The sequence below is a fragment of the Periplaneta americana genome, chromosome 6 (genome assembly GCF_040183065.1).
Source record: "Periplaneta americana isolate PAMFEO1 chromosome 6, P.americana_PAMFEO1_priV1, whole genome shotgun sequence".
NCBI classification, from domain to species: Eukaryota; Metazoa; Arthropoda; class Insecta; order Blattodea; family Blattidae; genus Periplaneta; species Periplaneta americana.
Genome location: NC_091122.1, coordinates 128,596,955 through 128,624,032, shown reverse-complemented (window position 1 = coordinate 128,624,032; position 27,078 = coordinate 128,596,955). Strand labels below are relative to the sequence as shown.

At 33.1% G+C, this 27,078-nt stretch overlaps 2 protein-coding genes across 3 annotated transcripts in view; both read left to right on the top strand.

The window, feature by feature from the left end:
* Positions 1-1,116: 1,116 nt before the first annotated feature.
* Positions 1,117-25,484, top strand: LOC138701724 (enoyl-CoA hydratase, mitochondrial-like). 2 transcript variants are annotated; one of them, XM_069828929.1, is made up of 8 exons: positions 1,117-1,199; positions 2,022-2,173; positions 10,025-10,225; positions 12,560-12,678; positions 17,117-17,321; positions 20,102-20,221; positions 20,341-20,408; positions 24,884-25,484. In XM_069828929.1, the coding sequence occupies exons 2-8, from the start codon at positions 2,083-2,085 to the stop codon at positions 24,947-24,949; spliced, it is 870 nt and encodes a 289-aa protein (XP_069685030.1). In that variant the 5' UTR covers positions 1,117-1,199; positions 2,022-2,082; the 3' UTR covers positions 24,950-25,484. The 2 variants fall into 2 exon arrangements, with proteins under 2 accessions (XP_069685030.1, XP_069685029.1); XM_069828928.1 differs by lacking the exon at positions 1,117-1,199 and having other exon boundaries at positions 1,343-2,173.
* LOC138701725 (enoyl-CoA hydratase, mitochondrial-like) overlaps positions 1,162-27,078 on the top strand; it is a 56,714-nt gene continuing 30,797 nt past the window's right edge. Inside the window, exon 1 of the mRNA XM_069828931.1 lies at positions 1,162-1,343. The gene's annotated coding sequence lies outside the window, so the exon portion shown is untranslated. The remainder of the gene's footprint in view (positions 1,344-27,078) is intronic.

Genomic DNA, 27,078 nt, shown 5'->3' with positions numbered 1-27,078 from the left:
ATTAACTTATTTCTTGCAGGTATCTTCGAGTTTATGGTGGAATTTAATATACTTCATTAAAATAATAAATTAACTTTATGCATTTAATATTTCAATAATGGAAGGAAGGTGTTAATTTTTCCAAAAGAACACGACAACGAAAGTGTAACATATTTTGTCGGCTGCTAGGAAAGAGATCTACGATGATGAGGCGATAGTAACGATCCTAGTGGTGGGTAACTATCCATGTTTGCATTTTTACTACATATTGAGCTTCGCGACTGTATATAGTAGACTGTGTTGATATGTTTAATCGGTTTAATCATAGAGAGTAGATAATGAACTAAATTATTTTCATTTATGATAACTTGTATTATGATTTATTCATTCATTCATAGTGTTCTGCCCATGGGCAGGTCTTTCATTGCAAGCCCAGCATTCTCCAGTCTTTCCTACTTTCTGCCTTCCTCTTTGTCTCTTCACATGATATCTTAATGTCGTCTTATATTATATATTATTTAATTTATCATTCCGCATTGTAGTTTATGTAACACAGACATACTGGTTGGGAGGCACGTCTCCAGCTCAGTGTGAAATCATATTTTCGAATCGACTGGTGTGATTGTGAATGTGATTGTTTCCGAAGTGTCCAGTATATTATTCTTGATCTACTTCATTCAGTTTTGAAGAAATATGCCGTGTAAAACTCCATACGTACAAAAGTTTAGAGATATGTGGAAAAAACATACTGTGTTGAAAGATTGGGTGGAAGAAGTTGCCGGTGATAGCTGGTAAGCTCGATGTAAATGGTATAGGGTGATACCCTAGATCATATATATGTATGATCTAGGGTCTATATAAAGGAGTTATCTGTTAGTATATATGATCTAGGGTGATACTGAATGCAAAATATTTAAATTTAGTTGTCCATATGATTTTACATAGAACATAGAGCCTGCGAAGTGATACACACTTTCCATAATTTAGTCTACATTTTTATAACAATCTCCAGTTCCTAAAACTGTATAGTTTGTATTTCAAATTTGGAAGTGATGTGTTAAGAAAAATCTGGAGTTTTTCAACTACAGTTTAGCGGTTTTTTAAGCTAGTGCAGCGGTAGATGGAATTTTGAGTTGGCAACACTGCACGTAGTACCTTGCGGACGTTCGCCACAATAATACATCGGTCGTTGCGATTATACCATTTTCTTTGTTCTAGAGGTGATAGAAGTGATCAATAATAAACAATTTCATAAAGGAAGGAACCTATGTCTGGGAGCGTTCCGTTTGGTTGCACTCGTACAAGTTTTGAAATGTGTAGTTAGTGTAGTCAGCTAGCATCGAACTCAAGACCATCTTTTTGAAGTTTGTTACAGACTCAATTTGAATGAATTTTTAGGTCTTGTTTCGTTCCTCAGGACACGGTAGAGAACTTTACGGTTCACGGAAGCCAAAGTCCACAGAAAAATCAAGTTCTCGGCCGTGTCCTGAAGAACGAAAAAAAAATTCAATTAAAAAATATATATTAAGTAATCATAGAAATAGCTCGTATTTCGCTGAAAATACAGTTTATCGTTGTAATATCTATTTATACCATTAATTCGTAATACTGAAACTGACTTCAAATTGTTGAAGTTATGATGAAATGTAAAGAAAACTGAAGGGAAAAAAGAGCAAAAAAGATATTATTTTTATAGTGTTTATTGCAACTGCGATATTAGGGATATTGAATGAATGTATTTTTCTTGAAAATTCCGAAATCTATTTTTGCGGCATCAAAATTATCTGTATACTTCGAATACAATATGTTGTGTCTGCATTGTAGCTGTAATATGTCAACAGCGATAAGAGTCCCAGACATACCCCCAGTAGACTTTGATAGCATGGTACAAAGTCTGACAATCCGATTATCTGAATGACTCAAGCAAAATATAGGTCAAAGTACAAACGCTATTATCAGAACATTTCTTTATGCGTGTAGTCATGCTTACTGTTGTATGCTGTAAGAATGACAAGCAAGATTTTGTTATTTAATAACCGTAGCTTTACTGTTAGAAGACTACACTTCACACAAAAACAGCAGAGAAGAAGCATAACCGAGGACATGGCTCTCTTTCCGGCTGCTTCAAGACTTTTAACATCCCAGCTACAGGGAGTGTCTAGAGCTGGAATGCTTATTAAATATGCAAGCACTGGTAAGAGATTCCTTCCTATGTGATTAATGAATACTTACTTATAAATGACTTTTAAGGAACGCGGAGGTTCATTGCCGCCCTCACATAAGCCCGCTATCGATCGCTATCCTGTGCAAGATTAATCCAGTCTCTACCATCATATCCCACCTCTCTCAAATCCATTTTAATATTATCCTCCCATCTACGTCTCGACCTCTCCAAAGGTGTGATTAATTAATGGTAGGGCTAATTCTAGCATTCCTTGTGAATAGAGATGGCCGATATTTCACAAACCGATAGGCCTATTTTGTCACAGGTATTTTTTTTTTGTCACAGATAAACCTGTGACTGATGACGCGAAATATCTGTGACAAAATATCGCTATCGAAATCTGCTCCGTATTCAGTACCCTGTGACTGATATTTTCTCCTCTACGTCGTAGGTTTGCGCGTGCGCATGATACAATAACAGCAATCTGGCGGTAGTTTCTCCATCTTATTATAAATGATGTAGTTATTACACGATTTAAATAACAACACCATTGGTTACCGGTATTTAATCTTGTGTAAAATCCTGTCTGAACAACTGTTTTGTTTTGTAATTATTTTCCAATGTTTTTCCGAATACTTATGTTTCATTAATTTTTATTCTATGACTCAATATTATAATGTTAATGCACGACTTAAAATAATTTATCCATTATATTATATGCAATAAAAAGGATCAATTTTTAAAACGATTACGATAATCACATAACCTCAATTTCTCCATACCGAACTACATTTAAAAATTATCAGTATCTACAATATAACCTCTTGGTACATGAGGTTAACTTTTGACATGTTACTGTTCAGTTAGGTAAGTATTTATTTGTTAATAGTACATGCACATAATTTATTTGTTGGATTTTCCCATATAAATCGTTGCTGTGTGGCGTGTATAGAGAAATCGTATTCACATTTCACTGATCTTCAATATTTCCTGTTACTTTTTATCGGTGTGACAAAATATCGGTGTAATTCATGCATATTGTGCTTACTTACCGATATAAAATATCGGTGTGACAAAATCACCGATAAAAGTCACAGATATTTAATTGTCACAGTCACAGTTGTCACAGATACTTGAAAATATCGTTTAAGCTCATCTCTACTTGAGAAGCATCTAAAATAGTTCTATTAACATGCACTGAGATTTTCTTATAGATTATAGGTTTGTGTCTGCAGCAGTTTCCAACGGTTTGAAACCGTCATGATCATGCGCACATCAGTTCTAAACTTCGTAGAGTCGATGTGCTCATGCTTATGACGGTTGTAAACTGTCAGAAACTGCTGCAGAAACAAACCTAAATGTTTCTTGCATTATACTGGTGCGTGTTTGTGTAAATCTAATTGTCTAATACTCTAATTCGTATGGTAAAGAGAATGATTATGGGAACGACGGTCATCATGGTATTCGCGGTGGTTGTGATGGTATTAAGTAGATTGTTTTGTTGTAGGCTATGCTATAGCTACAAAATTATTCATTCTTCCTTGAATCAAGTGTTGTTTATATAAACAAAATAACGGAACATATTCATCTTCACAGTTTACGTGTAGGGAAATCGTTTTATCGTTTTTTTTTTTGGGGGGGGGGTTAAATAATTTCATCATTCACATGAGTGACATCGGAGAACTCGCATAAATTGGGAAAATATAATTTTCAAGAATACATGGATATCTGTGTTGAATGTGGAACGAACTAATAAAGAATGTTACAAATTGAAAATAATGTGGTATATTTATCGCAAAGAAATAGAAACAAATGTATATTTACGAATATTATTTTTTTATTGTTCGTCATTCACCCATATTATGACAGTTGTGTAGACTTATTTACGAACAGAGATGTTGCTCAGGATGCGTCATAGAAGGCTAGCCTACGCTACACTCGCAATGATATGAATTCATGCATGTCACAAGGAAGCACTGAAGCACTGCCATGGCGGCTCTCAATAAATACAAACAAACGTGATAAGTTTCTGCTGTCATAACAGAACAGATCAAAATGTGTTTTTTCTTTTAAAAAAATTGTGTGTTAACATTTAAATCACGAGAATGCCTTTACTGATATTCTGTACATCGCCATGCATTTAAGTACTTGAGCTCTAACCTAACCTATACTAGGACCAAAATGATATAATTTTCATTTTCATCTGGAATTCGGTAGGTTCAATAGGAGTGGTAATACCGTTGCTCACGAGATTATATATAAGCAATGGGTAATACGTGGTAATACCACAGTCTACTATATACTATAGACTGTGGTAATACAGTGACTTATTAGAACCATTGTAAGAGGTAACGATGACTTCTGCCATTTAGTATCATAAAATCAAACCATTTCAGACCTTTCTCGCGCGCGCCATCTAGTGAAGAGAAGGTTAATTTGATTTGGTGTCAATATAATCTTTTCTTGGCAAGGGCCCATAAGAGACCTGGAACTTATTGAAACAGGCATATAAAGTGCCACCAATTAAAAAAAAATATATATATATTTTCTCAAATACCTCCGTCCGCAGTATAAAGAAGATATGTGCTCAGTCTTTGACGGTCTTATTAATCAACTAGCCATACCATATACTGTGGCCGTGCACTCTGCTGCACCCGTTAGAAATAAATATAAAGTAATTACATAATTAAAATAGGACATTTGGTCCAGGGAACATTCGAGTTTGATAGAAGGATAAATCGTTTAATACTTATGTTACTTAATTTAAATTGTATTTAAATAATTAAAATGCGATAATTTTGGTCCAGAGACCACTCATTTGGTGCAATGACAATTCCTTTAACATGTTTCTTAATTTTTGTTACATGCAACCATAGTTTAATGAACATTGACATCATTTAGATTTAATGTGTATACTTTATTTTAATTGCTATATGTTTCCATTGAATTATGGTAATAACTTAATTTTAACCCTTGTTTTCTACGTATTCAGTAAATGGCGCTTGGTCCACTATGGTTCTGAACCCTTCAAATAACTTAAATTATATTACATTATATTATATTATATTACATTATATTATATTATATTATATTATATTATATTATATAAAAAGTGTGTTGATAACAGATGTACTCCGATAAGTAAGTTTTTAATTTGTTATGGGGGCTCTTGAATCTCAGGAGGAACAAATTTTATTTTACAACAGCGCAACATAATCTGCTTGGCTCATTACCCAATTTTTTTTGCATTGCATTTAATGCATATGTATTTTATGTATTTTAACACGATTCAATTGAGCATAGTTAAAATTTGGATTATAAAATAATGGAATGCAAAGCTAACATACTATTACTGCATACTAAATCAATACACTCTCATTGTTCATTAATTCTCTGAGATTAAAATGAATGTGTAACTTACATAAACATTATTTTAAGAAGTACAGGAAACGAATATACAGAATAGCCTATCAAGTTTTCTGTACATAAGAGCTATTTTAATCTTACCTGTCCTCAATTCACTCAGAAGTTACTGTAATAACATTATAGCATTATGTCCATCTAGAGAAACTACACTTTCAAATGGTGAAATAATAATTAATTATACAAATCGGTTAATTTAGCTTCCGATATTACTTCATACAAACACAGAAACATTCTTGTAGGCTAAGTTTCATATCTTTCGATTGTTGTTGTCCAAGACCCCTTACAGACGAAGTCATTTGTTTTTTATTTCATTACACCACCTTAGATGGCAGTTATTTTAATTTTAAAACTCATTTATCTCATTAAATATCAATCCTATCAGCATTTTTCAAAGAATAAAACTTATCGAAAATGATTTTTAAAGAAACTTTTGTTATGTAACATTTTTCACAAAAATTAATAATAAGCGAGATATTTCGATTTATTTAATTCAGGCCCCCTTATAACTCCCCTTTTACATAACGTATTTTGAATGCTATATAGCCTAAAATCTAAGTTACAAGAAACTTAATTTATATTCTAATTTTCATCGAAATCCGTTCAGCCATTATCGCGTGAAAAGGTAACAAACATCCAGACATACAAACAAAAATTTCAAAAAAGCGATTTTCGGTTTCAGGGTGGTTAATTATATATGTTAGGACCAATTATTTTTTGAAAATGGAAAATTACCAGAAAAATTTCGGCTACAGATTTATTATTAGTAAGAAACTAGTTCGATTAATTAAAATGTGTCTTAGTGAAACTTACAGCAGAGTCCGTATAGGCCAGTTTCTATCTGATGCTTTTCCAGTTCACTGCGGGCTAAAGCAGGGAGATGCATTGTCACCTCTACTTTGAACTTTGCTCTAGAATATGCCATTAGGAAAGTTCAGGATAACACAGAGGGTTTGGAATTGAACGGGTTACATCAGCTTCTTGTCTATGTGGAAGACATGAATATGTTAGGAGAAAATCCACAGACGATTAGGGAAAACACGGAAATTCTACTTGAAGCAAGTAAAGCGATAGGGTTGGAAGTAAATCCCGAAAAGAATAAGTATATGATTATGTCTCGTGACCAGAATATTGTACGAAATGGAAATATAAAAATTGGAGATTTATCCTTCGAAGAGGTGGAAAAATTCAAATATCTTGGAGCAACAGTAACAAATATAAATGACACTCAGGAGGAAATTAAACGCAGAATAAATATGGAAAATGCCTGTTATTATTCGGTTGAGAAGATTTTGTCATCTAGTCTGCTGTCAAAAAATCTGAAAGTTAGAATTTATAAAACAGTTATATTACCGGTTGTACTATATGGTTGTGAAGCTTGGACTCTCACTTTGAGAGAGGAACAGAGATTAAGGGTGTTTGAGAATAAGGTTCTTAGGAAAATATTTGGAGCTAAGAGGGATGAAGTTACAGGAGAATGGAGAAAGTTACACAACGCAGAGCTGCACGCATTGTATTCTTCACCTGACATAATTAGGAACATTAAATCCAGACGCTTGAGATGGGCAGGGCATGTAGCACGTATGGGCGAATCCAGAAATGCATATAGAGTGTTAGTTGGGAAGCCGGCGGGAAAAAGACCTTTGGGGAGGCCGAGACGTAGATGGGAAGATAATATTAAAATGGATTTGAGGGAGGTGGGATATGATGGTAGAGACTGGATCAATCTTGCTCAGGATAGGGATCAATTGCGGGCTGATGTGAGGGCGGCAATGAACCTCCGGGTTCCTTAACAGCCAATAAGTAAGTAAGTAGTATAGATTTTCTTTAACATAACCTATTTAATATTTCAATTTGTTTAATCATAATTTTGTAAAAGGCGAGAGTCCAAGAGATCTGGTACTTTTAATAAAAACATCTTAAAACTAAAAAAAATATATATATATATCTTTTCTTCGTACCCCTGTCTTTGACGGCTTATTAATCAATTTTCTTTAATATAACCTATTTATATTTCAATTCGTATAATCGTATTTTTGTAAAAGGCAAGGGTCCAAGAGACCTGGTACTTTTAATAAAAAAACATCTTAAAAAAAATTCTTCATCTTCTTATTATAAAAGTCTATGTATGTATATGTATGTGTGTCTGTAAGTATGTATGTATGTATTGTTAAGGAGGTGGCGGTGTACGATCATCCTCTCCTCCTCTACTTCTTCTTACAGCGGCTGTTATTCGCCAGATTTATGGTACATTTGATGATTGGATGTGCGCAGTGGAAGACTTTTAGAAATAAATAGTGTGAATTTGTATAACAGATATAATTAACAAATAATGGATAACAATATTACATGAATGATAAATGAAATAACATGTAGGTATGAAATTAAGTGAACGAAAATATTACAAGCTAATCTGAATAACCAGTAAACCAATAACTGAATCGTGGAGACTTTACCTACACTGGGCGAACATACTTACAACTCGTAATACAATCTAATACACCCATTTCTCAATAATCAGTTGCTAACCTATTAAGCATTTAATCGTTGAAACATTGTCTCAATATATATATATATATATATATATATATATATATATATATATATATATCCAACTAGATATAAACATGGGCTCAGTATCACACAAAGAATTTACCCAATACAATCTGTCACATGACTGATCACTATATAAATTACCAATTCGACATTGTCTCACATAAACTGTGCAAATAGCACTAACAATAATCTCTGTACCTTACAACCAAACAATGCCCAAGAGAGAGAGAGAGAGAGAGAGAGAGAGAGAGAGAGATACGATAAATGATAAGTAACCGACGATAATTTCAAATACCAATAGTCGTTTGAATAGCAACTGAAACTCAATGCACTCGATTCCTGAATACCGGCGTGGAAACCAATAATAACCAAAATGGAGTAGCAAGTACTAGAACAGATAACGAGGCCTATGCTATTCTAGTTCATTACACCGTCTAATACGATGTAAGCCAAGAGATCGTAATCACTACGCTATCACCCAAACCGTCTTGGAACTTCAATACTATCTCACATATCAAAGTTATATCTCATCACGTAATCCCCCAATACAATACAACCTCACATATCACAATTACATCACTTCACGTAATCCCAATTACTTAACCCAAGACGTATCATCAGCGAGTGATTTCCATACACGATCCACCACAATATCTCTAACACATACAACCAAAAATAACAATAATATCACAACCCAAATTTGGCTACTCCAATAATAACAAATCTGATACAACTTATTGCCGCACTAAATCCCAAGATATATATTTCAAACAAGGTTTCATATAATCCATGAATTCCCAAGTGAAATATAATGATAGACTATTCTCGAACAATCTAACACGACGAACTTAAGTTACCAGTGTAGAATACAATTCGAGCTCTATTTCCTGAGTGCCCGTCGATTCGACTGAATGAAGTTGTCGGTACGCGGCCTGGCTGCTGAGTAGCATTATCGGTACTAGCTCCGACTCCTGAGTAATGCTGTCGATACGGGCTCCGGCTCCTGAGTAATGTTACATATAACTGCACGTAGCCAAGTAACCTCGCTTTCCCTCTCTCTTCGGCTAACGTAATCAACCTGCCAATAGGAAAATTTGGATAAGAAAAGGAAGAAAATAGTAGTGCTATCTATGACATATCGTCTGAGGGCGCTCTGTCGGGCGAAGTGATGTACTAGGTGGACAACTAGGATGTCGAGCACGGCTCAGTATGTATGTATGTACTGTATGCTATACAAATCTACACGCTTTGACTGATATTTGCCAAAGCTTGCACATGTAACCTTCTTAACCAGGAGAACAACATGGCCTGCATTAAAATTGGACAGATGGACGTTAAATTATTGAAAACAATAAAAATTAGACAGAAACACGATCAAGCGGACATGTATAATATAAACTGGACATCATCCAATCATGAATCAAACGCAGTAATGATTATCTTTCTCTGTTGTAAATACGGCCATATTGATACTGAAATATTAAATAAAATAACATTAAATTAAAATTATGTAAATGAGGGATGAGCTCTTGATTGAATGTGTCATGTGGCATGAATATCCAATAATTATAATATGGCGTAACACAAATTTTTGTTTTGTTTGTAAGTAAGCTCACTGAAAATAACAGTGTATTAATTCTAAAATATATGTCTTTTGAAAATATTGTTGTTCATGTCCGAATATGTGTTATTGCTAAATTATATCTGTATTATCATGTCGTGAATGTACAGTGGTATAACAATGTCTATAGTGAAGTTTTTCATTCAATGACAATAAAGATTATTCATTCATTCATTCATTCATTTATATATTTATTTATATATATATATATATATATATATATATATTTATTTATTTATTTTCAAAATATATTTTAAATTACTGTTTCTATTTATTTGCAGGAACAAATTATGAGTACATTTTGACAGATAAACAAGGACAGAAGAAAAACGTTGGAGTAATTACACTTAACAGACTAAAGGTATTAAACGTACTGAATGAAGGTATAGCGAATGAAATTGAAGATGCCATTGAAAAATTTGATAAGGATGAAAGCGTTGGAGCTGTTGTCATTACTGGAAGTGAAAAAGTCTTTGTTGCAGGTAACTAATGTGTATTTAAATTTAATAGTAATAACACTATTTATATGAAGTGTTCCTAGTATGGCATAGGCCTACCATTTAAATATTACAGAAGATAGTACTGTATTCACCATACACTTTGATTTGTAGGTAATTGAAATGGAATGATTTCATGCATTCTGAAAGTGTTTAATTTGTCACAAAGTTGATAGCTGCTAAGAACTTTGAAACTCTTCTGGTATGTACAGTAATCTGATTAGGGTGACCAACTCTCCCGTATTTTCTTTATCCCATCATGACCGCCAATTTTTAATTTAATCTAATAATAATACCCGTCGAATATATTTAGATATAAACTGGCATTAATATCGATAGTTTAGTTGGCACAGTATACATATCAATCCGTACAATTCAGTTTTGGTAATCCTGTAATCTTAGATGTTTCTGTATGCATATATGATTTAAAGAATTTTATTTTTAATTTGCACAGCAGAATAAAAAATTTAATGTTCTGCAGCGTCTTGTTGACAAATATAAATATGTTAAATATTATATTCTTAAATATTATTTAACTCAATGTTGTGACCTATATTTGAAGACCTGACATTCTAAAGTTGAGAAGTGCCAAAAACAACTTTCTGATTACACAACTGATTAAAATACACTGTGAAATGCATGTTGAGACACTTGCAACACTGTATTTTGGGGCACGAATGAGTCAATTACAGTTGAGTTATGGCAAAGACAATTTTAGTATGATATTCTCATATAGATGTTTCTTCCTTAGATTGAATGAAATGAAATTTGAAAAAATTGGCACTTAGCACCTTTAGAAAGTTAGATCTTCATTTGCATTATATATAAATTGATAGTTTTATATAAAAAATATAAACCATTCCATCAATGAATCCAGGTTTCACACCTGAAAAAATTGCGCTAAAATTTGTAGTGACCAAGTCTTCCATATTTTTGTGATACGAAGTTTGTCACCCTAAATCACATTATTAGTATTCAATTAAACACATTTATTTAATTACTTATTTGCATATTTAATTATTTACGTACTTATTTATTCACTCATTCATTCGTTATTTATTTATTTGTTAGTTTATTTATTTATTTTTAGATTGTTTATTTAGTTACTTAGTTATTTACTTATTTGTTTGTTTGTTTATTTACTCATTTACTCACTCACTTAAGTTACTCATTTATTTACTTATTTGTTTGTTATTTACTCATTTACTTAAGGGTTAAGTACAGCTTACAGCAGTAAAATTTTTGGAAATATTCAACATTCTTTTCCTCCATTACTGTACCTTGTACAATAATGAAAATTTGTATGAGTAAAACACTGTCCTTCTGCTATATAAAAAAATGTTTTTACGATTTAAGAAAAAATTATTTATATATATTCTTTCAAAATTCAAAATGGTGGCAGTTCACTGTGCAGTGATGAAGCATTTCCCTCATAACTCATAAACTTTTTTACTTTTTCATGTTCACTCTCTTTTATTTTATTGCTGAAACTCATGTTTACAATATCATGCTCTTTCAACTACATTCCTTAATAAATAATATATATATATATATATATATATATATATATTTTTTGTATTAGAAGAAAATACTGACATTTGACAATTTTTTTAAATGAATTTTTTTTTATCAAACAATCTATCAAAGGTAGAGAAGTGATTTTGCATCATATTGGAGATATGACATGCATAAATACACACAAAAAATTTCATTACAGAATGTTGGATAGTTTTTGAGTTATGAGGGAAACGCTTCATCACTGCACAGTGAACTGCTACCATTTTGAATTTTGAAAAAAAATATATATAAATATTTTTTTTAAACCGTAAACACATTTTTTTTATATAGCAGAAGGACAGTGTTTTACACATACTAATTTTCATTATTGTACAAGATATAGTAATGGAGGAAAACAATTTTGAATATTGGCAAAATTTTACTGCTGTAAGCTGTACCTAGCCCCTTAAGTTACACATTTATTTACTTATTTATTTGTTTATTTACTCGCTCACTCACTTAAGTTATTGATTTACTTATTTACTTACATATTTATTTACTTATTTGTTTTTTGTTTATTTACTCATTTACTCACTCACCGACTTTCTCATTTATTTACTAATTTATTTTATTTGTTTACTCATTTACTCACTTACCTACTTATTTATTTAGTTAACTAGTTAGAATAGACTTGATACAATTTACATTACTAGTGTTGATAATACCATACATTCATTGCTATCATCCTATCATTATGAATTTCGTAATAAAAAGGATTGGTACATTTTTAAGTCATATTTATTTATGCAATTTATTTTACAGGGGCAGATTTAAAAGCAATGAAAGATCGAACCTTTACTGAAGTAGAAAAGGAAAAACTGTATTTTAGTGGTATTTACAATTGTAAGAAACCAATCATAGCTGCTGTTAATGGATATGCTGTAAGTAATTTTATTACCATAATCATAATTTAATTATACACATTTTAGTGCTGTTATGTTAGATAAAAATAATGTTTGACACACCATTCCCTGAAATAAAATTATTTTTGGCGTAAAACGTGTATATTCGACCTAAAGCGAGAGAAAAATTGTACCGGTAACTTATGGGACTGTGACAAGCTTAAGTAGTGGTAGTAAAACTAATAGGTCTTATTCATCATTGCTGCAAGATTGCTCTGCTGACTTAAAAAGCAAAATAAATTCATAAATAAATACATTTTGTGCATAACAGAACTAGTCATTGATTCACTGACTTAAAAAAAATAAAAAATAAATTTCGGACTTTGCTTTCGCGTGTTAAATATTAGGTACAGTACTCTGTTGACTAGTTTCAGCCTACCTCTGAGGATAGCCCACAACAGGCTGAAACTAGTCAACAAGGTACTGTACCTAATATTTAACACGCGAAAGCAATAAACTGCATATTCCGAAATGATATAATGTTAAAAGTTGTGTAATCAGGATGTATAAACAAAATGAATACTGATACATAAACTAAATACACTTACACAATACTGTACCTAACTTATATACTCGTAATTATAACAAAACTATTCAATGCTTGACTGGCTTTTAAAAATGCAAAATAAATACCGTACATAAATGAAATATTCTCAACACACAGATCAATTTCAGAACACAAACGCTATTTGACACAACTCTTCATCACACGAACGCACCTACACAACAGGCAGCGGAGTTGAGATAGCGCCAAAGAGTTTGTAATACTTACTAGAGACACATACCCGTGAATGGCAGGCAAGAAAAATGTCACAAATTGAATCGACTAGCATCCGCCATTAAAGGGAGTGTTTGTGGCGCAAAATTCGAAAACAGTACCACAATACATTGATGTAGCATGGTGATAGACACTGTTTTAAACATCTTTTACAAATGATGAGTCGTGATGAAATAAACATGAATGGCAGAGGAGCGCTATATTTATTAAAGTATTATAATGGTTCATCTTTGGCGATATTCTAAAAAATAAATTAAATCAACCATATACACTCGGGATAAGTATGTGAAATAGTGAATAATGGCAATGTCAGCATTAATTTTTAGTATTACTAGTATTGGTTTAAGGACACAATAATGGATATTTACTGTAATATTTCAAGTGATCTATATTTCAGTCCTTTCATGTAAAGGAAGAGGAAGGTATATGGTGCTCAGAAAATATTTAGTGGTGAAATATGAGATCATAAAAATTCTGGAAACAGATTTAAAATATAATGAGAATAAATTTTATCATAAAACAACTATTCATTGTGTAGTTGATGACCACCAAGTTAGAGGTTAGTACAGACTTTTTAATACAATTAGTAGCGGTAATAGTAGGCCTAGGAGTAGTGGTAATAGTAGGCCTAGTAGTAGTGGTAATAATAGACCTAGTAGTAGTGGTAATAGTAGGCCTAGTTTTTGTGGTAATGGTAGGCCTAGTAGTAGTGGTAATAGTAGGCCTAGTAGTAGTGGTAATAGTAGGCCTAGTACTAGTGGTAATAGTAGGCCTAGTAGAAGTGGTAATAGTAGGCCTAGTACTAGTGATAATAGTAGGCCTAGTAGTAGTGGTAATAATAGGCCTAGTACTAGTGGTAATAGTAGGCCTAGTAGTAGTGGTAATAATAGGTCTATTAGTAGTGGTAATAATAGACCTAGTAGTAGGGGTAATAGTAGGCCTAGTAGCAGTGGTAATAGTAGGCCTAATAGTAATAGTAGGTGCAGTAGTAGTGGTAGTAGTAGGTCTAGTTTTTGTGGTAATAGTAGGTCTAGTTTTTGTGGCAATAGTAGGCTTAGTATTAGTGGTAATAGAAGGCCTAGTTTTTGTGGTAATGGTAGGCCTAGTAGTAGTGAGACCCAGTTAGTAGTAGTGGTAATAATAGACCTAGTAGTAGTGGTAATAGTAGGCCTAGTTTTTGTGGTAATGGTAGGCCTAGTAGTAGTGGTAATAATAGGCCTAGTAGTAGTGGTAATAGTAGGCCTAGTAGTAGTGGTAATAGTAGGCCTAGTAGTAGTGGTAATAGTAGGCCTAGTAGTAGTAGTCATAGTAAACCTAGTAGTGGTGGTAATAATAGGCCTAACTAGCCCATCAGCTATATTTTCACTAATTTCTTTGCATTTAATACAACCAAAAACTAGAAGTACATACTCTACAATACGGAAATTACATTATTAATTCATTTATTGTGAAACAAAACAGTTTGAGACAGATATAGTCTGAGGATTTTCTTATGCTATTATAATCCACTGTAATATGATGGCACCTAACCATTACAGACATTGTTGAAACCAACCTTATAAACCTGATTAATTTGTTTCTGGAAAAACTTTATCCAAGAAATATTGCGACATTCTGTAAACACATTCAAAGGAGGAACTGCATTTGGAACATTCTTCCAAATATTAAGACATGCATGCTTTCCTGAGCATCCTACAATAGTAGCTATGTTCGAACAATTATTTGCGGCGCAGTATTTCACCATTTTCTTATTATTTCCCTTCAAGTGTACTTAAATTTATTCGTACTCCTCAATAAGCATGAACTGCTAGCACTCCCGACGAAGCATCAACTCCCTTTAATGGCGGCCGAACAGCGGTTCAATTTTGTACATGAAACTAGCGCCGTTGGTGTCTCTAGTTATATATTACAAACTCTTTGGATAGCGCCGAGATCTAGTAGGCTCTGAGGATGGTGTCAAGTAACACCGAAACAGCTGTAAGCCACACATGCTTACATAATTAACACACGTAAGATCGCCATTTAATCAATTATTGATAAATATTTACATTTCTACATACAACAAAACTAGTCACTGGTTCACAGATCAGCAAATAACAATATACAGTATATTCTGACTGATCCTCGTTTGGTGTGATTGCCTGGTTTGTTTTTTCCGAGGTTTTCCCAAGCCATGGGGCGGATACCGGGTGATCCATGGAGGCCTCGGCATCGCCTCACTTCATCTCGCCAAAAATTGGAAAATTATAATCTTGTAAAATTTTGACTTATTCCACATCTTAAAGCTTCAATGATAATGTAAGATCAATGGAATACAACAAATGAAATGAAAATGCAGAAGCTTTTCAGTCCCAAGTCCAGCACAGCTCCAGATCAGCAGGCCAGCAAGTCTGCCAACTGAGCTACATTGGTGACTCTACAAAAATTACACAGTCCATAGCAATCAGATTATTAAATTTACAAACCTAAACAATTATTCATCAGTTGAGCTATAAAATAGAATACATAGCAAGTTAGTTAATTAAATTTAAAAACACGAACAATTCAATCAGTTGTGCTATACAGAAAATCAGTTGAGATATACAACTCCCTCAAACAAGTGCGATGACTATTGCTTTAGTATTCTGTTTGGGAGTGTGCGCTCAGAGCTCATTACTTCCTACTTTAGCCACCATTAATCTGTTTCCATTGTTTTGGTGTATGAAATCCGAGCTGTACCTACTCATAACAGTCATAACACAACTGTGAGACTAAGTGCTGCTTAACAATACTAGGGAAATAAAATAAGTGCACTGTATAACTAAAACATATTTAAAACCATTATTTAGTTCCATAGCTGTGTATGATAATAAAATAATTGCTTTTATGCTCGACCATGCTGAAATGTAGTAATTATACACCTGGTAGTAGCCCTTTAATGCACCTCATTAAAGTGAACCTATTCATTATAGTTCAATTGTTCAGCCAATGAGAAATCACCATTGTACCATTATAAAAGCGCAAGTATCGATCATTCTCGGATATACAATCGAAAAACAACTAGCGAAAAGTTACGGAGGCTGGAAATCCAATACTGTCGCAGAAGGTTATGTTCTGTTACTATAATAATTAGGGTTAATTGTAAATAATATTGAAATAAATTCAATTTGTCATCTCGTTTTTCAATTCTAAATCAATTTCCAGGTTATATCAAGACTAACGTTCATGTTATTCTCTAGATTATATCAAGGTCAATGACATTCGTTCCTCGGAAAAAATCAATACTTTCGCGTCTGCGCACATCTCACAATTTAGAAGGTCAGTTCCCCTCCTCACTTACATAACCATAACATGAATACTTATGAATAATTTCAAGTTAGAAATATGGTCGAGCATAAAAAGTCGTATGAAACTTGCCTATAATGGTAATTAAGACGCTTATATGAGAATTATGTTACTCGCTTGCGCTCGCGTCTTAATTACTACCAATATAGGCTCGTTGCATAATGTACTATTATCGTCTGTTTGTCAGTTAAGCTTTGTATTTTACTTTTTTCTACTGATATTTTATGCATATGCTATATAAGATAAGGATTAATTAGGCTATATAACCAACAGCACAAAGAAAATTGGTAATTTTACTGTTATGTTCATTTTCAGTTTGGTGGAGGGTGTGAACTTGCAATGGCGTGTGACATAATCTATGCAGGAGAAAAAGCTCAATTTGCTCAACCAGAAGTTACTGTTGGCACAATACCTGGAGCAGGCGGCACTCAGAGGTTACCAAGATTCATTGGCATGTCCAAAGCAATGGAAATGATCCTTACAGGAATTCCAATTTCAGCTCAAGAGGCAGAGAAAGCAGGTAATTAACAAGAATTTGCATTGTAAAATAGATATAATGTCATGAAACAAGAGTCTTTTATTGAAGACTTCGGTACAAGTCATATTACATCAGTTAACAATCTTTTACTCTAGAGATTTAATGTATACTTGCTGTAGATATCATCATCATCATCATCATTAGATTAGATTAGATTAGATCTTTATTAGCCGATAGAATTACAAGCATTCATGGCGTCGTCAGTACACAAGAAAATGACATGACATACAATATAATACAAAAATAGACTTAATTCTAAATAAATTTAACAGTTTAATATTACGTGACATGCAAAAAAAAAAAGAAAAAAAATATATATGACAAGCTTGATCTTCAGTCTCCACTGTTCTATCCAGTATCTTCTCTTTTTGCTTTTCCCTGTCTTTTCTTCAACTCTGAGTTACCTGAAACATAAATGGTCAAGGGCAGTACCAAGAAACGTTAAATACTAAAATTTTAAATTTAGATATTCATTTGTGCAAAATGGCATATGTGTTAATAAAATGTTCTTTACCTCTTTTTTTAATTTTCTTATGTTAAGTTCTTTGATTTTCTGTGGAAGTTTATTATATAAATTGCTGCCTCTATGTGATATGCTGTTAAGACTTCTGGTAAGCCTGTGGTAATTCAGATGTATGTTTTGGGATGTTCTGGTGTTGTACTCATGACAGGTTGAATTTGTTTTAAAGGAATCTATGTTTTGATGAATAAAGCACACTGTTTCTAAAATATATATGCAGGGTACAGGTAAGATTTTTAGTTCTCTGAAAATTTTTATACTTTCAGTCCGAATAGGAACTTTTTTGATGATTTTGAGTATTCTTTTCTGCAATTTGAGGACTTGTGTCACTTTTGGAGAAGATCCCCAAGTAATAATGCCATATGATAGTATTAAATGAACATATCCAAAATAGACTGATATTAAAAGTTCCATGCATGATATCTTTGCAAGGACTCGAAAAGCATAACATAAGCAACTCAGCTTCTCAGTTAGATGTTGTATATGCTTTTCCCATGTTAGATTGGAATCTATCCATATACCTAAAAATTTAGATCATTCTACTTCCTTAATTATGGTATTACTAAGAACTATGTGAATCTGGTCAGTTGGATATTGATTGAAAGATACATAGACAGTTTTATTTACATTTAATTTAAGCTTATTATTTGCTAGCCACTTGTCTAGTTTCGTTGATGTTGCATTAATTTTCATTTGCAAGTTCTCTTCCTTATTATCACTCAGTATTATGTTTGTGTCATCTGCAAATAAGACAGTTTTCCCTTCAGTTATATTTAACGGGAGATCATTTATGTATAGGAGAAATAATATTGGACCATCATCATCATCAACGGAAGCAACTTAGGAGAATAAGATATTACTTGTTCTGACTCAATATTATTACAAAATGTTGGCATAAAACTGCAATTTATTGCTCGATATGGACAAAAATATGAATATTTATAAGAAACTTTTAGGCACACTTGTTAATTTACAATTGTATGTGTATTCAATTAAAGTTGCCATATACCAGAGTTTTCGCGAACATTCAAAGTCTACAGAAAACCCACAACAACATCAACATACATACATAAATACATACATACCCAACACATCCAATCACCCAACACAACACAAACAAGCTGCATTCCGAACAATGGTACACAGACTATTCTACCAATGAACCAAGATGACTACGAAAAAAGCTAAACACAATCAAATACATAGCAAAAGAAAACGGATACAACTCCAACATAATAAGAAAGACAAAACATAATTACAAAAAGCATAAGAATACAACACAAAAACAAGAACACAAAAAAATACATCACACTAACATACGAAAACAAAAACACACACAAGATTGCAACTTCATTCAAGAAATTAAATTACAACATTGCATACAGAACAAATAATACTCTACAAAAACATCTCAACACACAAACAACACAAACAAACAAATACAATCACACAGGCATATACAAACTCAAATGCAACACCTGCAACAACTTCTACATAGGACAGACAGGCAGATCATTTCAAAAACGTTACAAAGAACACATCACAGCCATAACAAAACTACAAAACACCACCACATATGCAGAACACATTACAAATGCTAACCACACCTACAGAAACATCAACACAGACATGGAAATTCTACACATTCAACCAAAAAGTAGAAACTAAACATACTAGAACAGTACGAAATATACAGACACAAAAACACATCCAAATGAAATTCTCAACACACAACTCAATTTCAGAACAAACACACTCTTTAACTCCACATTACACTACACAAACACACCCCCACAGGAAACAAAACAAGAGACGCCAAGACTGACAACAGCCAGTTCTGATATGGCCAATAGCAGGCTGAAACAAGTTAACAAGGTAATGTAAAATTTAACACGAGAAAGACACATAATACGTTTTCAGAAGTTATTTTTTTGCGCTTAACACTCCATCTTCCTTAGCCCACAAATAGCACAAACTTTCTTCAAATCCGCAAAATTTAAAGCTTATTTACAATAATAAATAACACAAATGACAAAGGATAAATCTCGTAACAATGCAGTGTTGTGATAACGAACAAAAATATGCTACGTACTTATGAATCAACCTAATATTATGAATGGAAAATATAATTGTTCGCAAAGTGAACGACTCTGCTAATATATGTAAACGAAAATTAAGATTCACGGTAATTACAAAGAATTATTTTTCTTTAAAAGATTGTGAAAGCTTTTCTTCACTTCAGGTTTGGTGAGCAAGGTCTTTCCTCCCGACCAGCTAGTGGCAGAAGCTGTTAAACTTGGGGAGAAAATTTCATCAAATTCCCAGATTATTGTTGCACTTTGCAAGAAGTCTGTTAAAGCAGGTAAATTTCAGTCTAATATACATGCTAATGTTAAATTTCTCAACCTACTACTGTTTAAACATTACTATATTATTACTTTATTATAAGCTATACTTACCTTAACTAATGTTGTGTTTCAGCCTTTGAAACAACATTGCAACATGGTCTCCATTTTGAAAAAAGCACATTCAACACGACATTTACAACTGTAAGTAATAAGTTACCCCTACTTTTTGCAAATCTGCACATTTATTTACGGTAATATGCACTACTGGCCAAAAGTTTTTGATCAGCTATGAAAACAACTATATACTTTATTTCAATGTATAAACACATCGGAAAAACTAAATAGACCAACAAAATAAATATTTTCTCTTTCTGTGATAGAATATTCAAAACGAAATCCCTGTTTTAACCACAAATCCATAGTTGTGATAGGTGACTGAAAACTTTTGACCGGTAGTGTAGCTTCAAGAACAGTAGTTTTCTAGACATTTAAGAACTTCTAAGACGATAGAAAAAGAGCTAAAGTGTTGTCTTCACGAAACATAATTAGTTGAAATACATTTCTTATTATTATTATTCTTTTAATGTCCGTCCCTTTGGAAACTTAGATTATTTTCAATCTATTATCTCAGCAATTTTTCGAGATATGCTATGTGTTGTCTTTTCTGTTAAATTTCTTGTAGGAGAGAAGCTGATGATATAATTTTATTAGCTGTTAGAAGACTTGTATACAAGTTTCTGACATTGTCAAAATCTTAAATTTACATAAAATCTTAAATTATGAATTAGTACCCGTACCTGTATATTAAATAGCTCAATTGGTAGAGCAGCTGACTACGGACTGGAAGGTCCGGGGTTCGATCCCAGGTGGTGACAGGATTTTTTCTCGTTGCCAAACTTTCAGAATGGCCCCGAGGTTCACTCAGCCTCCTATAAAATTGAGTACCGGGTCTTTCCCAGGGGTAAAAGGTGGTCAGAGCGTGGTGCCGACCACACCACCTCATTCTAGTGCCGAGGTCATGGAAAGCATGGGGCTCTACCTCCATGCCTCCCCAAGTGCCTTCATGGCATGTTACGGGGATACCTTTACCTTTACCTTTACATTAAAACTAGATTTATTGTTTATTTGTTTATTTATTTATTATTATTTATTTATACTGACACAGTTAAGGCCATAGGGCCTTCTCTTACACTCTACCAGGTGACAAAGTATACAAGGAGTAAAAAAACATAATATAAATAATTGATTAAATGGCGATCTTACTCGTGTTAATTGTGTAAGCATGTGCAGCTTATAGCTGTTTCGGTGCTTTTCACGCCATCCTCAGAGCCTACTAGATCTCGGCGTCATCTCGAACTTCGCTGCCTGTTGTGTGGGTGTGTTCGATTGTTGAAAAGTGTTCAACATGGAAAACATAATAACTAAAAAATAACGGTTACAATAAATTACAAAATGACAAATTAGTAACTATTTACAATGAACTATACATATATTTGCATTTTAAAAGATAACTTAAAATAATATTTTATATTTCGTTTATTGTGCCCTCTGTTCATACATGTTATGAGGCATAGATTCTAGTGATGGAATTCTTCATATCCCAGATCAGCTTTTTTCAACATTTTTCAACATGTGGCACACTAAAGGTGTAATTTAAAATCCTGCAGCACACTCATATAATATAAACCAGTGGTTCCCAACCAGGAGGGAATTTTGAGGGTTTCAGGAGGGAATGTTTACTGAATGTTGACTTGTGCAGCATTCACTCAATGTTGACTCTTGTGAACTCACTTCTTTTTACCATTCTTTTCACTTTTGCTTTTCCAATTTTGCTACGACAACCTTTACCATTTTCATTTTCTCGGACACACCAACTGATCATTTGTGGTACACTAATGTGTCATGGCACGCCAGTTGAAAATGGCTGCTTCAGATGACAACTTGCAGGAACACCACCCCTGAATTCAGTCTCCCCTAAGTACTCCTGTAATGAATAATAATATTTTTTCCTGTAAAATTTTAATAACTTCCTTTTTAAATTTCCTACTCTACATATGTATTTTCTTAATGTGCTGGGGTAACAGTTGTGTAATTTGAAGCAAGTATATTTAAAACTTCTTACATTCAATGAAGTTTTATGTGAGAGTGAGGACAAGTCAGTTTTGTTCCTCGTGTTGTGCGATTGTATGTTAAAGATTATCTGTAATTCAGCCGAGTTTGTTTTAATACAGACAAGGGTCTAGAAGATACAAACACAAAAGAGAGATAGAATTAATTCTTTGAAAATTTGCCTGCAACTGGTTCTCTTGTTCGCTTTCATGATTATTATCCTCAAAACCTTCTTCTATAAAATTAATTTACTGTTTGTTGAGTTTCCCCAGAATATTACACCATAGAAGATGAGGAAATGAAAGCAGGTATCATAGAGAGCTCGAGCAGAATTCAGAACTAATATTTTCGTTACTGATCATAAAGCAGAACATATTTTACTTATAGTTTTTTTTGCCAAAGTTCTATAGTTTTTGCCACTTTAAATGTTAATCTAATCAAACATCCAGGAATTTACGAGTGGTTCCATATACGTATTCTGTTGTTGTATCCTGCCAAGTAATGCTAGCTAGCTTTGTATTTTTGTTTTGAGGCAATTGAAAAGAGATTGCTACAGTTTTTTCTTAGTTTACTATTAATTTGCCTATTTGTTTTTGAAGAGGTGGAAAAATTCAGTTATCTTGGAGCAACAGTGACAAATATAAATGACACTCGGGAGGAAATTAAACGCAGAATAAATATAGGGTGTTATTCAGTTGAGAAGCTTTTGTCATCTAGTCTGCTGTCAAAAAATCTGAAAGTTGGAATTTATAAAACAGTTATATTATCTGTTGTTCTGTATGGTTGTAAAACTTGGACTCTCACTTTGAGACAGGAACAGAGATTAAGGGTGTTTGAGAATAAGGTTCTTAGGAAAATATTTGGGGCTAAGAGGGATGAAGTTACAGGAGAATAGTGAAAATTACACAATGCAGAACTGTACGCATTGTATTCTTCACCTGACATAATTAGGAACATTAAATCCAGACATTTGAGATGGGCAGGGCATGTAGCACGTATAGGCAAATGCAGAAATGCATATAGAGTGTTAGTTGGGAGACCGGAGGGAAAAAGACCTTTGGGGAGGCCGAAACGTAGATGGGAGGATAATATTAAAGTGGATTTGATGGAGGTGGGATATGATGATAGAGATTGGATTAATCTTGCACAGGATAGGGATCGATGGCAGGCTTATGTAAGGGCGGCAATGAACCTGCGGGTTCCTTAAAAGCTATTTGTAAGTAAGTAAGTTATTTGTTTTTAACAACTTAACTAATATATTCATTGTGTATTTTATATTTAATCCAATATTATTTTTATTTTCCTCTGTCATGACAATACTAGTGTCATCAGCAAAAAGACTTTTAATTTTGTATGAATGGAACGGAAGTCTAAATCATTTACAGTTCAATAGAATAAACTAATACCGGTACAGAAATGTCATTTGAAGCATTATAAAAGAACTGAATTGTCGCGATTTCTATAAAATATATGCTGAGAAAGTATAGTAGGCCTACTTACTCATTGACAGTAATTATATAGAAAATTTGGAAATAACAGAGATTGCAATGAACTAAACTGAAGTTATATATATTAGATTAGATTAGATTAGATTTATTTTCATCCTTTGAAACAATTTACATTGATATCGTCCACACCTGTGGAGTAACGGTTAGTGCATCTGGCCGCGAAACCAGGTGGCCCAGGTTTGAGTCCCAGTTGGGACAAGTTACCTGGTTGAGATTTTTTCCAGAATTTCCCTCAACGCAGTATGAGAAAATGGTGGGTAATTTTCGGTGCTGGACCCCGGACTCATTTCACCAGCATTATCACCTTCATCTCATTCAGATGCTAAATAACCTAAGATGTTGATAAAGCATCGTAAAATAACCTACTAAAATAAAAAATAAATATATTGATATCGGACACATCATTTAATAGGAAATACATATTCTCTGGATATTTAGGTACTTATCAAATTTCTTTACTTTATTAAATATAATTTTCTACAGAGATCACAAGAAAAGAAAGAAGTTACAGTATTACGAAAAATCGCTGATTTTTTTAAAATAAAAACTTATATTTACAGATATTGATTTGTGGAAGTAAGTTGTATATAACTAAGTGAGATTCTGGTTTTTTGGCTAAGTACATGTAAAAGTTCTTATTCAACTAAAATATTCTAGTGTTTTTATTTCCATTGAATTATTATGTTTAAAATCCAAATATGTAAGTAATTTTAAATTGTAATTTTTGTTATTTCAGTACTTCATAATTGAGGGCTTTGCCGGAAGAAAGGCGGATAGACCTATACGCCCTTCTTCGGGAAAACGGTTTAAAATGTAGTGAATAATTATAGTAGCGAAATTTTGTTTTGGTTTTACTGTACATACATACCTGCAGGACAGGGCTGCGTGCGTGTATAACATTTTATTCAGGTGCGTTTTAAAATCTTAGATTGCATGTATCTCAATTCGCCATATTGACGTATATGCCCTTTTTTCCGGCAAACCCCTCAATTATATTACATAGTGATATAATAAATTATTTTGTCGTTTTTAAAATTAAAGTGTTATTTTCTATTTCAGCACGATCGCAAAGAAGGTATGACAGCATTTATTGAGAAGAGAGCACCAAATTTTAAAAATAATTAATGAGCAATCCTGACTATATGCCTACTGGTACATGGATATACATGCATGCACCAAAAGCAATTTTGGATGGTGTGAAGTGTTGGTGAAAAAGTATAGACTCTGATTTTGACCTCGTTATAAATTTTTTAAAAAAATATTATACATGTATTAACATGTGAGCTGCCCCACATTTATGAAGACTGAATGACTTATTAAGCCCATGATGTGAAAATAATGCTTTATATTTTCCACTAGAGTGCATCAAGAACTAATTTCTGTTGTATCCTACATTAATCACCAGATTTATACTTATGTATAACTTGCAAGTACAAAAAATAAGCAGCGTGATGATTTACATGATGGTACTGAATTATCTTATTGTGTAATTTGCCATTCAGTATGTTTATCATTATTAAAACTTAATGGTACTAAGAGAGTTGGAGTCATAGGTTTTATGTAAACTCCACAGATCTGCATACATACACGTCTGAGTGAGAAATGTAATATATTTTGTAAACAAAAGAATACATATTTTATTACGTATTCAATTTTTAAATGAGTATTGTCACTTAAGTAAATATGTGTATAACCCAATCCAACTATCCTAATGTAACCTATTAACTTGTTCCTGTAAATTTGGTTTACAGCATTAGGTATAGTAGGATTTTTCAAAGGATCCCCAGTCGGTATCTTTTGTTGCTAGAAGAACTTAGCTGCATGGTCCACCCCTGTCACCCCTGTGCTGAAATTTCTAGACGCGCAGTTGTCACATTTTACATTGACTTCGCCACGTTTGTATGAAACAATCGTATATTTATTTCTGTACAACAAATTGTACTTTCATTCAATCAATCACGAATTAATGAATGGTTAATTTTGAGTTACTGTGGTATAAAGATCCGTTATAGAACCAACTTCTTCAAACTAATATATTTTCATACTTAGTCTATATCAATAATAATAATAATAATAATAATAATAATAATAGTAATAATAATAGTAATAATAATAATAATAATAATAATAATAATAATAATAATAATAATAATAATAATACCGAAAGAATATTATCAATTTGTGTTTCATGTCTAAATCCGCAGCCAAATCTGAAATGTTATGTAATAAAATATGACAACATTTGCTTCTCTTACCTCTATTCGTCGTCACTCTCTCTCTCTCTCTCTCTCTCTCTCTCTCTTTCTCTCTCTGTTCCGTTTTAATTGCATATTAAACACAGGAGGACCAGTTATGAGGACCGATTGTTGCAGCTCCATCACGCAGAAGTTGACACATTAGACTCAAGTCGGGGTAATATTATTGTTTTTCCTAATATAAGACTTCAGCTGATGCCAGATCATTTCCAAAGGTCGACCTGGTTGGCGCAGTTGGTATAGCGCTGGCCTTCTATGCCTGAGGTTGCGGGTTCGATCCCGGGCTATGTCGATGGCATTTGTGTGCTTAAATGCGATAGGCTCATGTTAGTAGATTTATTGGCATGTAAAAGAACTCCTCCGGGATAAAATTCCGGCACACCAGCGACGCTGATATAACCTTGGCAGTTCCGAGCGTCGTTAAATAAAACATAACATTTAACATTTACAAAGGATTTAGAACACAGTGATACGGAAGAAGTTGTAACACGTGTGCATATGAGGCTGCGAGCTCCTCCACTTCAGGTTTCTTACTGCATGGCTGATTTGATTTCCTGCAACATAACTCCTTTGATGGGTATGGGGTTGGGGAGGGTTATATTATTGTGCCTAATAAAGTTAATTATGTCTTTAAAATTGCTGTTCATCTATCATTGCTATCTTGGGGTTGTAAAAAAGCTAAGTAATTTACAATATACTCCACGAAATAATAATAATAATAATAATAATAATAATAATAATAATAATAATAATAATAAAATTACAGAAGACTTTCAAACAGCGAACAAAAACACTTGTGAATTATTTTAACATATTAAGAAAGACTGTAGTTAGTGTTAGCAATCAGGGGAGAATTGGCAAGATTTATGTTTGCCTCAGAAAGCAGAAACAGAGATTACCCCATCCCCCGAGTGGGCAGAAAAGATTGGGGAGACCGTCTTACTTCAAAAGACAACTGCTCAGCGTGCGGTAGCCTCTGTCTTTAACTGGGGATGTAAA

Excerpts from the sequence above, each read along its gene's own strand:
- LOC138701724 (XM_069828928.1), top strand. The coding sequence starts at position 1,987 with ATGACAAGCAAGATTTTGTTATTTAATAACCGTAGCTTTACTGTTAGA. Across the intron at positions 10,226-12,559 it reads TGAAAAAGTCTTTGTTGCAG|GGGCAGATTTAAAAGCAATG; the intron begins GTAACTAATGTG and ends TTTATTTTACAG. Across the intron at positions 17,322-20,101 it reads TCAAGAGGCAGAGAAAGCAG|GTTTGGTGAGCAAGGTCTTT; the intron begins GTAATTAACAAG and ends TCTTCACTTCAG.